Genomic DNA, 14,673 nt, shown 5'->3' on the forward strand with positions numbered 1-14,673 from the left:
CACGTGGCATCCAGCGGGTTCCCACGAGGCCGTCTCCATCGATATGTCAGATAGGACCACTACCTACATGCCAGGATGCTGCATACTGAACGCACGATATAAGAGGAACAACGTTCAGCAATGTAGTCAATCCCTCGAAAAGGTCCATTAGTCTGGAGCCTACAGATATCCTCCTGAATTTCTAGGCGAGCTCTGATCATTGGTCGTTTGCAGGCCAGCAATGTCGTTTAAAACAACCATATTGGGCTCTGAAAGGCTCCTCCCCAACAAGCCAATCTCCGAGCAGATTACCGCCCTCTCGTTGCTCGATGCGGTCTCGGTGGATTTCATCGCGCCCTGTGCCACTTGGCTGTTCGAGCCTCCAGCCCCAACAGACCTCGATCATTTCGACCGTTCTCACCACTTTCGGACTTCGCTTCGGATTACACTCGAAGCTTACCCCCAATGGTGTGGGAGGCTGAAGCTGGTCACGGAGGTCGATTCCGTTTCTGCAATCGATCCAGATCATGAGCTCCCTCCCCACGCTCGACGCCTGGGCCGTGTCCATCTCATCCATGGATCCTCGCAAGACCCCGGCGTGGAATACATCGTTGCCGAGAGCACGGCTACGCTGGACGACCTCTGTCCGACACCTCAAGCGCAATCCCCGACTGTTTGGGACCGCTCGAATGTATCCTTTGCGTCCTTTGTTCCTTCCACGCCAGTCAAGAAACCCCATGTAGACGCAGATGATGGAGGCGCTTTCCGGCCGCACGTAGCCATTCAACTCACCTCCCTCGCGTGCGGTGGATTCGTATTGGCCGTGAAGACCGCCCACCCGCTGGCCGACGCCCATTCCTTGGCCCGTTTTGTGAAAGACTGGGCGAGAGTCAGTCAGGCGCTCTGTCAGCGGTCATCCATTCCGCCGCTCACGCCTCTCTTCAACCCGGGGCTGTTGGACTCTCGCGCCACAGGCGACATCAACGCCGACCACGCCGACCCAGACATCATCAAACGCATCAGTACCTTGCCCTGCGAGCGATACGATTTCTGGACAGACTCTCCGGGCTGTCCATGGCCCGTGACAATCCCCGAGTCATTCCGCGCCGCAGCGCAGGTGCCAGCGGGTAAGCCCATCCCTTGGTCAGAACTTGACTCCAAATCTTCCGCGCATTACCTTGTCCGCCTGAGCAGGGAGCAGGTCGAGTCTCTCTGGCAAGAGGCGAACCAGGATGCGGACAGAGGCCGACTCAGCCGCCATGACGCCGTCCTCGCCCACATCTGGTCCTGCATCAACCGTGCGCGTCAACTCCAGGACGACCGCAACCCCGTTCACTGCAACCTGACCTGCGGACTGCGCTCCGCGCTCCAGCTCGGCGACAACTTCCTAGGCACACCGACGCTCATGGCCGACGTGGAAATGCCCGGCGCAGACGTCGCCGCCACCACCACGCTGCGTCCCATTGCACAACGCATCCGCAACTCTCTCCAGCAAGTAAGCGAGCCCGACCTACTGGGCGCTCACCTACACAGCGTAGCCTTTGAGTCCACCCCGCAGCGCATCTGGCAAGGTTTCCTGGGCCGCCGCCATATCATGGTGACGACGTGGGCCCGGGCCGGCCTGTACGAGGTAGACTTTGGCTGGGGGCCAGCGCGCTACGTCGAGGATGTGCTGGAGAACCTGGACGGGCTGGTCGTGATCAAGGAAGCGCCGCCAACAGACCGCCCCGCGGCAGCGGCGGCGTCTGGATCGTGGACGGAGAACGGCGTGGATGTCGTCCTACACCTCCGCAAGGAGGATATGGACCGGTTGATCCGGGATCCAGTGTTGACGCGCAGTGACTGACTCCGTGCGATCGATCAGGGATAACGGGCATTAACGGATATGCCTACGTAGGCTGAGGCGCAAGCCACCGCACGTAATGTATAAAGTCTGCCGCGAATTAGGCTGGGTAACTGGGAAGCTCGACGCATCCCGTGAATGCTACCCCCGTGGCGTACATCCCCATCCAACCACCAGACCAAGAATAAGATAGGCAACCGCGTGGGAGACCGAGGGTATCCGTGGTCCTCGCATGGTCGGAGTTGGCCTGGTCCGATGACAGCAAGCTCCGGGATACTGCACGCAGCTTTGGGTTTCTTGAATCTTGTTTTGTGGTCATGATTCAAGCCTGTGGAAGGTTTCTGTGAACCGTGTCTTCGCAGGAACTTCGTCTTCAGGTAACTACTGAACTAGGCATTAGCCGGGCTTTACCCAGCGGGATCTGCCTGAGTGTATATTCGTGGTCAGGGGTTTGAAATTTGAGCAAGTGGCTGGCTTGTATATCTTGCTGTATTGTGCCCTCGTCAACTCTACACGCTCTCCTCTGATTCGAGTAAACGGCATACACCCAGAGACAAACCTGTATAAGCTTAATGCCATCTACACAAAGGCAAATCGATACTCTAATAAAAATACAATTCGTTATGTACACAGCCGTCAGCAGTCTGCCCGGCCAAAGTATCGCGGAAACGATACGACATCGCGCACGCTGGACACGCCGGCCAGGAAGCCCAAGAACCGGTCGAATCCGAGCCCAAATCCGCCGTGGGGAGCTGTGCCCCAGCGCCGGAGATCCGCGTACCATTGCAGATGGCCCAGGTCCTCGCCGGGCAGGAGATGGGGGTACAGCGGCTCTGCGTCCGGGCTCGACTGTTCGTCGCGAGTCTTGATGAGGAAGTGATCCCGCATGTTCTGGATGATCTGCGGGAGACGATGCTCGCGCAGGGAGCCCCCGGCCACCTCGCTGACCTCGGGGAGCAGTAGATCGAAGCACGCGACCGTGTCGCCGGGAGGCGCGGTGGAAGCGTCCGACGGCGCCATGTAGAACGGCTTGATGGCCTTCGGGTAGTCCGTGACGAACACGGGGCGGCCGCGGTGGAGTACATCGACGATGTACTTCTCGTGCTCGAGCTGCAGGCCGTCGGTCCACTGCGGCTCGTACTCGAAGGACGCCTGGCCCGAGGCGACGGCGTCCTGCAGCGCCGCAATGGCGTCCGTGTAGGTGATGCGCGCCCACCGCGGTCCGTCCATCATGTCCTGCCACCGCTGTCGGAGGACCGCGTTCGACTCGTCGGGGTGCTCCTGCCCGGCCTCGCCGGATCGCTTCGCGGCCAGAATCTCCTGTCCGACGGGGGTGTCGTAGAGACGGCGGGTCAGGTCGCGGAGGAGGTGCTCGACGAGCCCGGTCAGCGCGTCCAGATCATATATGAAGTTGACCTCGGCCTCGAGCATGTAGAACTCGCTGAGGTGGCGCGGGGTGTCGCTCTTCTCGGCGCGGAACATGGGCGACATCGTCCAGACGTTTCCGAGCTCCGCCGCGTAGGCCTCCAGGTGCAGCTGCGACGACACGGTCAGGTATTTCGGGGCGCGGAAGAAGTGCTCACCGTCCGGCTGCTGGGAACCCATCGCCTCGCGCGGTACGACGGTAAAAGTTTCCCCGGCGCCTTCGCAGTCGGACGATGTAATGAGCGGCGGGTGCACCTGGACGAAGCCGCCGTTCGGGGCGGAGCGAAATACATTGCCCAGTTGGTAGAGGCATTCGGAGCGGAAGCGCGAGAGGAGGGAGTTGAACGGCGTGCGGATGCGGAGGTGAGGGATCTGACGGAGGAATTCGGGACTGTGGTACTTTTTCTGGATCGGGTAGGTCTGTCATGGATGGATTGGTGAGCGTGAGCTGTTCGTGCGGAGGGAGCTGGCGTACCTCGGGGTCGGCTTCGCCGACGATTTTCACTTCTGTAGCCTGGAGCTCATGGGTCTGCTCCTTGCCTGGTGGACAGGCCTTCCAAATCCCAGAAATCTCAACCGCTGTGCCCGTAGATAGCCTAGTGTACAGAAGAAATGTCAGTCTCCAGAGTCTCGGATTGATGGTGTAGAGCGGATGGGAATGCGACATACTCGGCTGCCTGCGCTGGCTTTAAGAACGCTTGCAACGGCTCCACGGTCGAGCCATCGGAGATCTCGGCAAACGCGAAGCGTTTTTGTTTTCGGACCGAGCGAACGAACCCATTCAATTTGATCTCCTGGTCTTCGAGATCGCAGGGCCCGTTGCGGCTTCGCTGGAGCACCTGGACACAGCGTAGCGGCGCGGGTCCGGCGCTGCGCGTGGCAGGATTATGGTTCAGTCTGACAACAGACGTAGCGAAGGTCCGTCGCCATGTCCGCATTGCTTGTAGAAAGGACACCGAACGAAGGCCGGATTGATGTGGAGAGGTGGTTGATCGGGGATTAGATGAGGCTTGACGACGCGCGCCTGTCGATTTTCCCGGCCCGATGATTCAGCTCCACCTGGCCCTCTGACAGCATACTCCGCACTGTACGCCAACGTCCAGAAACTACACGACAACATGGAAGTACTACTTTACAGTCGGCTCATAAATCGTTAAACTAGCCCGTGTTCGAGTTCATTATGGTTCATCAGGCGATATTAAAAAGCACTGGAGTTGAGTAGATAGAAAGACACAGACAACGCCTTCCCCCAAATCCAACAGCGAAACGTTTAAAACATGTCATATCACATAGGGCTTCTCTGCTGCTCATATGCCTTCCGCTCTTCTTCGATCATCTCAATCGCATCAGAGATTCGACCATCTACCGCCTCTGCATACACAGCAATCCTCTGGAGGCCTCCTTCTTCGGCGCCACCGTACCCAAGACTTGCCAATGCAGATACACATTCGTCAATTCTCTGTTGCCTGTGAGCAGACGGTCTAGAAACACCCCCAGATGTATGAAAAGGTCGCGCTTGACTACAGAAGCTCAGAGGACGAAAGCCATCCATCGGCCGGCCGGGGCGATCCCGGTGCCCATGCCTCAAGGATCTGGCAGGGTGGACGGGATTGCCTCTCCGAGGGCGTGAAGAGACCGACTGGCTGCGTAAGGGGTTCGATGGACCGTTGTTTTGGGGCATTTCGAGGTCGTCACGGACATCCTGGGGAAATGAACCGGGGAGATTTTGTGTAGATGTTTCATTTCTTCTGGAGTCTTCAGGTGTCCTTTGCCGATGCACTTGATCATCAGACACGGATGATCCAGCACGCTGGTACAGAGCATCTTGCTGAGAGAAAGGCGGAAACTGGAGCATTTGATCTGGAATGCGCGCAGGCGGGTCGGAGACAATGGGCTGCGGGCGGGTGTTCTCAGGTGTCAAGGAGGGGTAAAGCGCATTCAATCGCTGGGCGTTCGTTTGCCAGGAGCCCTCTAGATTGCTATCGGTAGTCGCCTCATCCACGTGCCGATGGTCGTTCGAACATAGGTCTGCAACCGACAACGGAGCCGTCCTGCGGCTACTGGTAGTTTCATGATGACCTTCTCCCGTGAAACCATGCGGGTCGTTTCCTCGCCTCATGCTAGGTAGTCTAGGCGGTGGACAATTGAAGGTTGGAAATGCTCGGGCTGGACGACTGTCGCTGAATTCGAGATTGATCGAATGCCCGTCAATGTGGGTGCCTTGCAGGGCTTCCAAAGCGTCTCGTGCATGGTTGTCCGAAGGGAAGTATAGATAACCAAAGCCAGCATGTTGCCCTGCGCCTGGATATCGCAGAAGGTTGACATTAGGTGTGAAACCCTTTGAGGCGAAAACATCGTGGATCATTTTTTCGTTAACGTTAAACCCGACGTTTCCAATGAACAGCGCGCTGCTTGTGGGTGCACGTTGTAATGGTGGGCCGTTAACAACCCTCGGCTGGGCGGGCCAAGATACGCACGACGGACCAGAAGAACAGGGATTTTGGACTGGATCGTGACTCAAGCCAGGTCCTTCAGTACGAGGCCTATAAGGCAAGGTAAAAGGGTTTGAAGGCTGCGCTTGCCTATCCTGCGTGGATTGGGGATGAGGAACGGCGTGATGAGTCTGGACATCTTGATCTCGGTTAGATAGGGTGGCTCCGGATTCTGTACGTATCGCTGGGGTTTCGTGGCTTGGGTCTGGTGCCTGTTCTGTATTCTCTGGAAGCGGAGGGACAGAGTTATCCCTCGGCGAGTCTTGGCCTTGGAACCTCGAACCGCCCCTGAGCTCGGAGTCCAAGGCTCCAAACAAAGTGTATCCCATATGACCGATCTCGGATGCAAGATTGCGCAAACCAGAAACAGCTTCATTCGCTGTGGGTAGTTCTCCTTGGAAGATGTTGCCGCTGCCCTGGCCTCTTGCGGCAGCTGCATTATTGAGAGCATTTGCTAGATTCCTAGCCTGATCCTCCAACGTTACAAGGGCCGATTGCACCGAAGATCCAACAGGCTCAGGGAGAGCCCGTTGGGCATTCTGGAGCTGGCGTTCGAACTCAGGAAGCCTGGACACGACCCCAGACCTAATCCTCTCTGCTCCGTCGATGAGATTGTTTATCGCACAAGTAAATGCATCATTGGGGCTTTGAGTGCTGTTTGAGCGAGGAGTTTCTTGCGTCTGCGGGGGGTTTGCGGTGGTTTGCTGCTCGCTGGCCCTATTGAGATTCTCCGAGGCACGTAATATGGAGGCCATCTGGGCTTCGAATGCAGCCAGGAGGGGCTCCATCTCGCTGTTCTCCGTAACAGAGGTAGGATTCGCCGCATTGTCATGGTTTGGGCGAGCTTCTGCTTGGGCGAGAGGGCGAGTATCGTGAGTCTGGGTTTCCGTATTGGCATCGGACGTTGCTTGGTCGACCCGTAGATGCTGCCTATATTCATATTTCTTCCAGAGGTCCGTTACAGATTTTGACCGTCTGATGTCGAAGATGTGCATAGGGTAGGAAGTCGAAACGGGACCGGAGAAGGTTGGGATGGAAAAGTATCCAAGAGGGATGGGGTCCTCTAGACGCTGAGAAAGCTCGAACGACGACCCAACCTGTTGTCGAGCGTTAGACGCACACATGACCAGAAGGAGAGGTTGAGGGACAGACTCACCGTGATGGTTTCTCCGTCATCATCATCGACATATGTCAGTCGAGCGCGGGGATGGGTCGTTGCGATCTGGTCATAGTCTGAGGATGAGATCTGGATGATTCCGCGGTTCTGGGGATCGGAGGTTGTATTTGGCAGAGGAGTCGAAGAATCTGTATCGTCTGTAGCAGTCGGAGATGGAGACCCGTGCAGATCTCTTATCTGGAATAGTTCCAACATGGTGAAATGAGTGAGATTGTGAAGGCGAGAGCGAGGATGAGGGGAAGATGGAGAGGGAAGCGGGAGGGACGAGAAGGAGAAGGAGACGAGAGAAAATCGGAGAGAGTGAGATGAAGGATATAACTCGAGTATATTATGGGTTTAGGTCGTTCACAAGGTCATCAAGAGCAGATGGAGATGATAAAGGAGGTTGATTGTTCAGTGGCGGTTGGGGTAACGGAGTATGCTGTTGCCTATGGATGAGCGAACAGCGGTAGACCAGAACACATGATCTTCCTGATCTTTCATGGGGAGGCGAGAAGAATACGAACGCTGCAGACGGTGTAACCAGAGAGAGAGTAGGAGGAGGAGGAAGCAGAACAGGCAACAGAATACCTGAATAATAGTAACTTGCAGTGTATGAGCTCGGATGGACGATCCAGTGGGATTGATATTATTGGAGTGATGGCGTGCATCCAATGACCCACCCCCGATTGATTGATTGTTGCTCTCCGAGGTACTTTTAATACCTACGTACAACACCTCCCACGACGACCCAGCATAACTACAGGTTCTTGACTTCATTCTCCTTGCATCATGCACCCATAGTCAATCACAGTCAAGATTTTCTCCCTTGCACCGGGCCCCTCCATGCCAATGGCCAGTCCGCCGCCAAAACACGTCAACACCCACGATTCCCCCATTCTCTGGCCGGTCCTTTGAACTCCCCACCTCGTCTCACACAGACGTCTGGTGTATACATAACCCAAATGGCCTCCTCCGAGCCTTCGTCCCACGCGAACCCGCCCGCTGTACGCAACGTGAAACATGTCGTGCTAGGAGACCTCCTGTTCCAGACCTGGTACCAATCCATTTACCCTGAGGACCTCGTGAGCAAGGATACGGACCGCCTATATGTTTGTCGCTGGTGTTTCCGGTACTCGTGCGACGCCGACGCCTACACGAAGCACACCCGCCTCTGTCTACACCGCACCGCACCCCCGGGCACCAAGGTCTACGACCATGGCGGATACGCGGTGTGGGAGCTCGACGGCGAAGACCATAAGCTCTACGCGCAGAACCTCTCCCTCTTTGCGAAATTGTTTCTCGACCATAAATCTGTCTTCTTCGACGTCGCGTCATTCCTCTACTACCTCCTCACCTTTACCGACCCTACCGATCCGGACAATTACTACATCCTGGGGTTCTTCTCGAAAGAGAAGCTCTCGTGGGACGCAAATAATCTGGCCTGCATCTTGGTGTTCCCTCCATACCAGCACAAGCAACTGGGAAAACTGTTGATGGGGGTCAGCTACAAGCTGAGTTCGTGGGAGAAGGATGGCGGCTTGATAGGCGGTCCCGAGAAGCCCCTGAGCGAAATGGGTCGCAAGAGCTATACTCGCTTCTGGAAAGAACGAATCGCTCGGTATATCTTGCTGCGGGGCTCGGATGTCGAACACACAAGGGAGTCCGCTTCACAAGAGAAGCAGAAGCCAACAAAGTCGTCTCACAAACGAAGTTCTTACGAGATCATGACCGTCCAGGATATCGGAATGGCGACGGGGATGCTGACCGAGGATGTCATCACGGCGCTGAAGGATATGAAAGCGGTGGAACCTGCGAGCCCCTCCAAAAAGCGCAAGTCAACGCAGGATCCTGCAAGCGATGGAGAGACCGTGATAATTCGAAAATCGAAAGTATTAGAATGGGCCAAGACTCATCGCGTGGCTTTGCAAGATCCCGTCAGGGATGACGGTTTCCTTGGGCAATGGGCCCCGAGATCGGACTCTGAAAGTAGTTCGAGTGGTGAAGACAGCGAGTAATTGGCGATGGTCCCGCTATCTGCTGTGCACTTGAAGTGCAAGATATACCCCTGTTATTCCTTTTATAGGTGTATTAATGTATATAGCTTATGTTGGATGCTCACAATGTATGACTAGAAATGTATAATGAATAGATACCATACTCGACAAAGATGGCACTTCTTGTATACCGTCTCTTGCTAAACGGACCTACGGACTCCGAAAATCACCCGTACAACAAATCGATTATGATTGCTCAAGTCCATTATCATGGCTTTCTGCATATATTGGATACATTGAAAACGTAAATTTGATTTTTGACCCTGCATCCCGAATATCAACGTCCCCCAGTCTTTACATAACGGTGTCTATACGTAGCAACAGCATCATTACTCGTCCATGCCACCAGGTCCACCCTGCCGACCCATCTGCCGAGCCTTCAGGAGCTCGTCACAGAGGAGGAGGTTAGAGGCGATACCCGTGCTGGAAGCGATGCAGTTCCGCAGGACACGGTAGGAGTCGAAAACGCCTTCCTGTACGGGGTCCATCGGTTCACCCGTGGTGAGGTCCAGGCCCGCATTGTTACCTTCTTTCAGCTCATCCTGCAGAGCCGCCAGGGAATCCTGAACATCATGGCCAGAGTTGGCGGCAAGGGTCTTGGGGATGATCAGAAGGGCATCCGCAAAGGCTTCCAGACCGTACCGGGCTTTGCCCTTGACCGTCTTGGTGACCTTGTCGGATTTCAGGTGCTCCGCGCAGGCGACCTGGAACGCGCCAGCTCCAGGAACGACGCTCTGGTCCACGATGGTGTTGTATACCGAGCGCAATCCGTCGCGGACGGCATCCTTGACTTGAGCGATGGTGTGCTGGTTGGGTCCCTTGATCAGGATGGTAACCGATTTGGGGTCCTTGACCTCCTCGACGAAGGTGTACTTCTCTTCGCCGAGCTGGTGCTCGTAAACCAGACCAGCCCATCCGAGAACATCGGGCGTCATATCTTCCACGCTGTTCTGAGCAACACCACCACAAATAAGCTGGAGACGCTCCATGTTTCTCCGCTTAGCTCTGCGCAGGGCCAGAATTCCGTTCTTGGTCAGGACGTCCAAGCTCAGAGGGTCAATACCCTTCTGGTTAATGACAACGAATCCCTTCTTCGGGTCATTGCCACAGACCTGCTTCTTCAGCTCCACAATCTTCTGCAGCTTCGAATCCACGAACTTGCGCTCACTCTCCACCAACTTATCTCTCTGCTCGGCGGACGAATAGTAGAAACCGGAGTTAATCTCAGACTTTTCGTATTCCAAACTGACATTCAGGGTCAGGATGAAGGCATTCTCGACCCGTTTGGGCATGTCAGGGTGTCTGGCGCCATGGTCCAGGGCGAGACCGCGGATGAGTTTGGTGTCAGAGGACGTCCGATGTTGCATAGTCATAATTTCAACCATGTGAAGGTCTGGCTTGGCAGGGGCTCTGTGGATGGCGAGAACGGCATCGACAATATCGGGCGTGAGTTTCTCGGCGAGGGCACTGTTGAGTTTCGTGCTGAGCGACGTCCGGGCAACAGACAAGAGGAGTTCTCGGTCGATCGTGCGCTCGAGCTTGAACTGGTCGAGGAACTAGAGAGGGTAAAAATCAGCCTTGTTTCTGTCACGCTATAACAATAATCCCGCGTGCCTACCTTGAGAGTCTCGTTCTTCGCGATCTCGTAGCCATCTGTCACCACTCGAGGGTGCAGACCCTCGCTGATGTGACGGTCCGCCTGCTTCAACAGTTCTCCCACCAACAAGACAACAGAGGTCGTTCCATCGCCAGTGATATCATCCTGCGCCGTAGCAGCGCGAGCAATCATGACCTTTGCAGAAATCGTTAGGGGATGTATCCGGTCGGCTCGAAGTAAAGTAGCTTACGGCTGTGGGGTTTTGAATTTGCTATAGATGCTGTTAGAAATGCACCAAAAAAGTCGGGGTTTCTCTCCACGAACCATTTCCCGCAGGAGAACATTTCCATCTTTGGTCAACTTAATCTGTATTGGGAGTCGGTTAGATGCCATGTTCTGTATTTCGAGGGGTCGATATCATACTCCGCCAGCACCGTCCACCAACCTGAGATGTGTCAGCTCCACGAAAGGGTTCGTTGTCAGGTAAATATCACGCACATCTTCAATGTCCCCGAGGGACCCAGGTTAGACTTCAACACATCCTGAAGACCTTCACCGGCACTGATGTTCACCCTGAGGGCTTCCGCTCTCCGCTGCGTGATTGTTAGCAATGAGGGGCTTTCATTCTTTTCTGAGGGGAAATTTCATACCCTCGATTCCGCCTTGGGATTGAGTAACTGCGTAGCCGACATTTCTGCAGTTCCAATCGACGACGAAAAGGAAAAGGGGCTAATATGGGAGAAGAGTTCTGGGGAAAAAGACGGACGTGCTGGAGCGCAGCGCAGAGGAGACGCAAACCTGGTGGTGTTTCCCGTCGAATGCGGTGAGCTCTAGTTTTGGCAAAAAGCCCACATTCGGGGGTTCGCACTAGCGCCGCCGCGAAAAAAAAGAGCTTCAGCGGCTCGACTCTTCAATTCTGCCTTCCAGCGCTTTTTTCCACTCCCCCGTCGGTCCACGCCAAACCCACCGTCGCAATCGTGTGAAAATTGGGTAGAAGGCTCAGTTGTTTGCATATAGAATATTTATATTCTGGAATTTTTTTCAGGGGACTGTCGCCAACTCGATCGCACCATGGCCGACTTTCTTCTCTTTGAAGGGCCTGTGGGCTACGCTCTTTTCAAGGTCGCTCTCCAGGGCGACAGCGTTGGAAATCGTCTTAAGGAGGTTCAGGAGGGTGTGAATGATCTCGCCAAGTTCGGGAAGATGGTTGATCTGGCCAGTTTCATGCCTTTTGAGTATGTACTCGCATTTTTTTCCATTTTTAACATTTTTTCCGACTCCCGGGTCCGACTCTACAGACTCTGACAAAAAAAATCTAGGAACAACAAGCAGGCCTTGAGCGAAATCAACGACGTTTCGGAAGGTGTCGCTTCGGATACCCTGGTTTCTTTCCTCGAATTGAATCTGCCGAAACCCAACAAGAAGAAGAAGGTGGTTCTGGGACTCTCGGATAAGGCCTTGGCTGGTAGCATCAAGTCTGCCTTCGACTTTGTCGATTGCGAAACCGGAGACACCAGCGAGGTTGTCCAGGATATGCTCCGAGGTATCCGTCTGCACGCCACCAAGTTGTTGAAGCAGCTTCGCGAAGGTGACCTGGATACTGCGCAGCTGGGTCTGGGTCACGCCTACTCCCGTGCCAAGGTCAAGTTCTCCGTCCAGCGCGATGACAACCACATCATCCAGGCTATTGCCATTCTCGACCAGCTTGACAAGGCCATCAACACGTTCTCCATGAGAGTCCGCGAGTGGTACTCGTGGCACTTCCCCGAACTGATCAAGATTGTCTCCGACAACCAACGCTACGCGCAGATCGCTCTGTTCGTCAAGGACAAGGCCGAACTCACCGATGACAAGCTCCACGATCTTGCTGCCCTCGTGGAGGATGATGAGGGTGTTGCCCAGAGCATTATTGATGCCGCCAAGCACAGCATGGGTCAGGAAATCTCCGAGACCGACATGGAGAACGTGATCGCCTTTGCTCAGCGCGTCGTGAGCCTGTCCAAGTACCGCAAGAACCTGCACACCTATCTGGTTTCTAAGATGAGCGTGGTTGCCCCTAACCTTGCGGCGCTGATCGGAGAGATTGTCGGTGCCCGTCTGATCTCGCACGCTGGTAGCTTGACCAATCTGTCCAAGTATCCTGCTTCGACGGTGCAGATTCTGGGTGCCGAGAAGGCTCTTTTCCGTGCCCTGAAAACCAAGGGCAACACCCCGAAGTACGGTCTTCTGTATCACTCCTCTTTCATCGGCCGCGCGGGCCCCAAGAACAAGGGCCGTATCTCGCGCTTCCTCGCCAACAAGTGCTCTATCGCGTCCAGAATCGACAACTTCTCCGAGGAGCCCTCGACCAAGTTCGGTGAGGTCCTGAAGAAGCAGGTTGAGGAGCGTCTGGAGTTCTACGCTACCGGCGTCGCCCCTACCAAGAACGAAGTCGCCATGGTAAGTTATCTCACATTGAGTGCTTTTGTGGTCTATAGTCAATGCTAACGATATGGATAGAAAAACGCCATGGACGCCGTCCTGGCTGACATGGACATCGACGGAGAAGAGAGCGACGAGGAGATGCAGGACGCCCCCGCGGCGGAGAGCAAGAAGGAGAAGAAGGACAAGAAAGAAAAGAAGGAGAAGAAGGAAAAGAAGGAGAAGAAAGACAAGAGTGAGAAGAAGGAGAAGAAGGAAGAGAAGGAGGAGAAAAAGAAGAAGCGGAAGCACGACAGCGACGCTGAGCCGTCCAAGAAGAAGAAGAAGGTTTAAAAGCACCGTGTCTTTTGGGACGAAAGGGCGTCAATAGTCGCGGCGTTGTTGGGTTTGATTTGCGTGCTGTTCGTTTTGATATATTTCCATTTCCATGCTTTCTACCGATATGTTCATTTTTGTTCACGACTTTGATGGGCCAGGGTATTCTTTTTGTGTAAATTACTGATTCGATTGATGGCCACTTGTGTCTGACATTTACCTGTAGTTCGTGAAAAATGAGACTCTTCGGCTTATTATGTATCTAGGGACTCGCCTGGAAGTTACCTTGCAGAGAGTTTGAAATTCACCGCCGAGCAAGCAAGAGGGGAAATCCTTCGGAGACAATGAACTCCCGACATCCCTCGAGCACCAACCAACTCAACCACCAACCCTTAAGGCCATGGCCCGGATCGCTCTGTTCCCCGCAGTCGCTCTATCATGATGGCCTCAGTATGTGACTTTCCGGACTGACAGCCTGTGGAAAAGGTTCTCTGAAAGCTTCGCCCTTACATGTTCTTCCTGAGATGCCCCCACCCCTGGTTGTAACCCCGCGATGATGCCTACCAGTTTCCCACAAATGACTTCCAACTCACCCAAGCGGAAACGATACCCGTCGGAAGACTCAGATCGCCTCAGTCCATTTCCTACTTCACCATCGACGAGCTCATTGCCGAGTTTACCAGAATTGAAACTCCGAGAGGAAGCAGAGTTGGGCCGGTATAGTCCTCGGGCCGTGGTCGCTGGTCGCCTGGGGGAGCTAGCCATCCGTGGAGATCATTTACCGACACCGCCAGTGTCTAATGAGACCGCCGCATACACACCGTCTGCGCAGACGAGATGCTGGCCTCCTTCTCATGCCCGATTTTCCTCCATGCCTGAAAGGGATTGTTCGACGAAACAGACCAGTCCTCTCGCGACAGGGCCGTGTGAGCCTGCGTCTGATGAAGCAGTGCAGCGCCAATCTACACCCTCTACTTCGACCGCTGCACCCTCTCCCCGAAAAGGACCAACACCAAGTCCTCGCAAGAAAAGGAACTTGCAGTCCGCATCGAAATCACGCACCGGAAGGAAATCTCCACCCCTTGCCGGCAACGAGGTCGAAGATCCGCTTACATGGCATGACTCCGAAATCACCGGTTACAACCCAACCGATCCGAATGACGATGGATATGGGATAAATGGCATTGGTTTCAAACCTACAGCAGCAATCGCTTGGGCGAGATCACAGAAACGGCAGAGGCAGGTTGCCGAATGGAGGAGTCGCGAGGCCCGCGAGGCTCGGGAGAGACGCAGGGAGAGGCGGGATGGCATGGATCTTGACATAATACACTCGGTCCAAAAAGGTGCTATCCAGAAGAAGGTCAAGTTTGACGTTTAAATAACCATCC

The 14,673-nt window shown here is 54.8% G+C and overlaps 6 protein-coding genes across 6 annotated transcripts; 3 read left to right on the top strand and 3 right to left on the bottom strand.

The window, feature by feature from the left end:
* Positions 1 to 220: 220 nt before the first annotated feature.
* On the top strand, positions 221 to 1,825 carry ATEG_01531 (transferase family protein; the record flags this gene model as incomplete). Its single annotated transcript, XM_001208896.1, has 1 exon — positions 221 to 1,825. One exon carries the CDS (start codon positions 221 to 223, stop codon positions 1,823 to 1,825), a length of 1,605 nt encoding a protein of 534 aa, XP_001208896.1.
* A 633-nt stretch (positions 1,826 to 2,458) lies between these two features.
* On the bottom strand, positions 2,459 to 4,185 carry ATEG_01532 (asparagine--tRNA ligase SLM5; the record flags this gene model as incomplete). The annotated part of the gene is made up of 3 exons (XM_001208897.1): positions 2,459 to 3,652; positions 3,723 to 3,843; positions 3,917 to 4,185. The coding sequence occupies 3 exons, from the start codon at positions 4,183 to 4,185 to the stop codon at positions 2,459 to 2,461; spliced, it is 1,584 nt and encodes a 527-aa protein (XP_001208897.1).
* A 347-nt stretch (positions 4,186 to 4,532) lies between these two features.
* Positions 4,533 to 7,111, bottom strand: ATEG_01533 (uncharacterized protein; the record flags this gene model as incomplete). The annotated part of the gene is made up of 2 exons (XM_001208898.1): positions 4,533 to 6,836; positions 6,896 to 7,111. The coding sequence occupies 2 exons, from the start codon at positions 7,109 to 7,111 to the stop codon at positions 4,533 to 4,535; spliced, it is 2,520 nt and encodes an 839-aa protein (XP_001208898.1).
* Positions 7,112 to 7,860: 749 nt separating this feature from the next.
* Positions 7,861 to 8,662, top strand: ATEG_01534 (putative histone acetyltransferase (MysT1); the record flags this gene model as incomplete). Its single annotated transcript, XM_001208899.1, has 2 exons — positions 7,861 to 8,516; positions 8,635 to 8,662. The coding sequence occupies 2 exons, from the start codon at positions 7,861 to 7,863 to the stop codon at positions 8,660 to 8,662; spliced, it is 684 nt and encodes a 227-aa protein (XP_001208899.1).
* Positions 8,663 to 9,281: 619 nt separating this feature from the next.
* Positions 9,282 to 11,241, bottom strand: ATEG_01535 (chaperonin-containing T-complex subunit CCT6; the record flags this gene model as incomplete). The annotated part of the gene is made up of 7 exons (XM_001208900.1): positions 9,282 to 10,508; positions 10,571 to 10,744; positions 10,800 to 10,820; positions 10,874 to 10,915; positions 10,973 to 10,994; positions 11,048 to 11,142; positions 11,200 to 11,241. The coding sequence occupies 7 exons, from the start codon at positions 11,239 to 11,241 to the stop codon at positions 9,282 to 9,284; spliced, it is 1,623 nt and encodes a 540-aa protein (XP_001208900.1).
* A 379-nt stretch (positions 11,242 to 11,620) lies between these two features.
* On the top strand, positions 11,621 to 13,303 carry sik1 (snoRNP complex protein NOP56; the record flags this gene model as incomplete). The annotated part of the gene is made up of 3 exons (XM_001208901.1): positions 11,621 to 11,784; positions 11,869 to 12,988; positions 13,049 to 13,303. 3 exons carry the CDS (start codon positions 11,621 to 11,623, stop codon positions 13,301 to 13,303), a joined length of 1,539 nt encoding a protein of 512 aa, XP_001208901.1.
* Between the last annotated feature and the right edge of the window lie 1,370 nt (positions 13,304 to 14,673).

The sequence above is a fragment of the Aspergillus terreus genome, genomic scaffold, assembly GCF_000149615.1.
Source record: "Aspergillus terreus NIH2624 scaffold_2 genomic scaffold, whole genome shotgun sequence".
NCBI classification, from domain to species: Eukaryota; Fungi; Ascomycota; class Eurotiomycetes; order Eurotiales; family Aspergillaceae; genus Aspergillus; species Aspergillus terreus.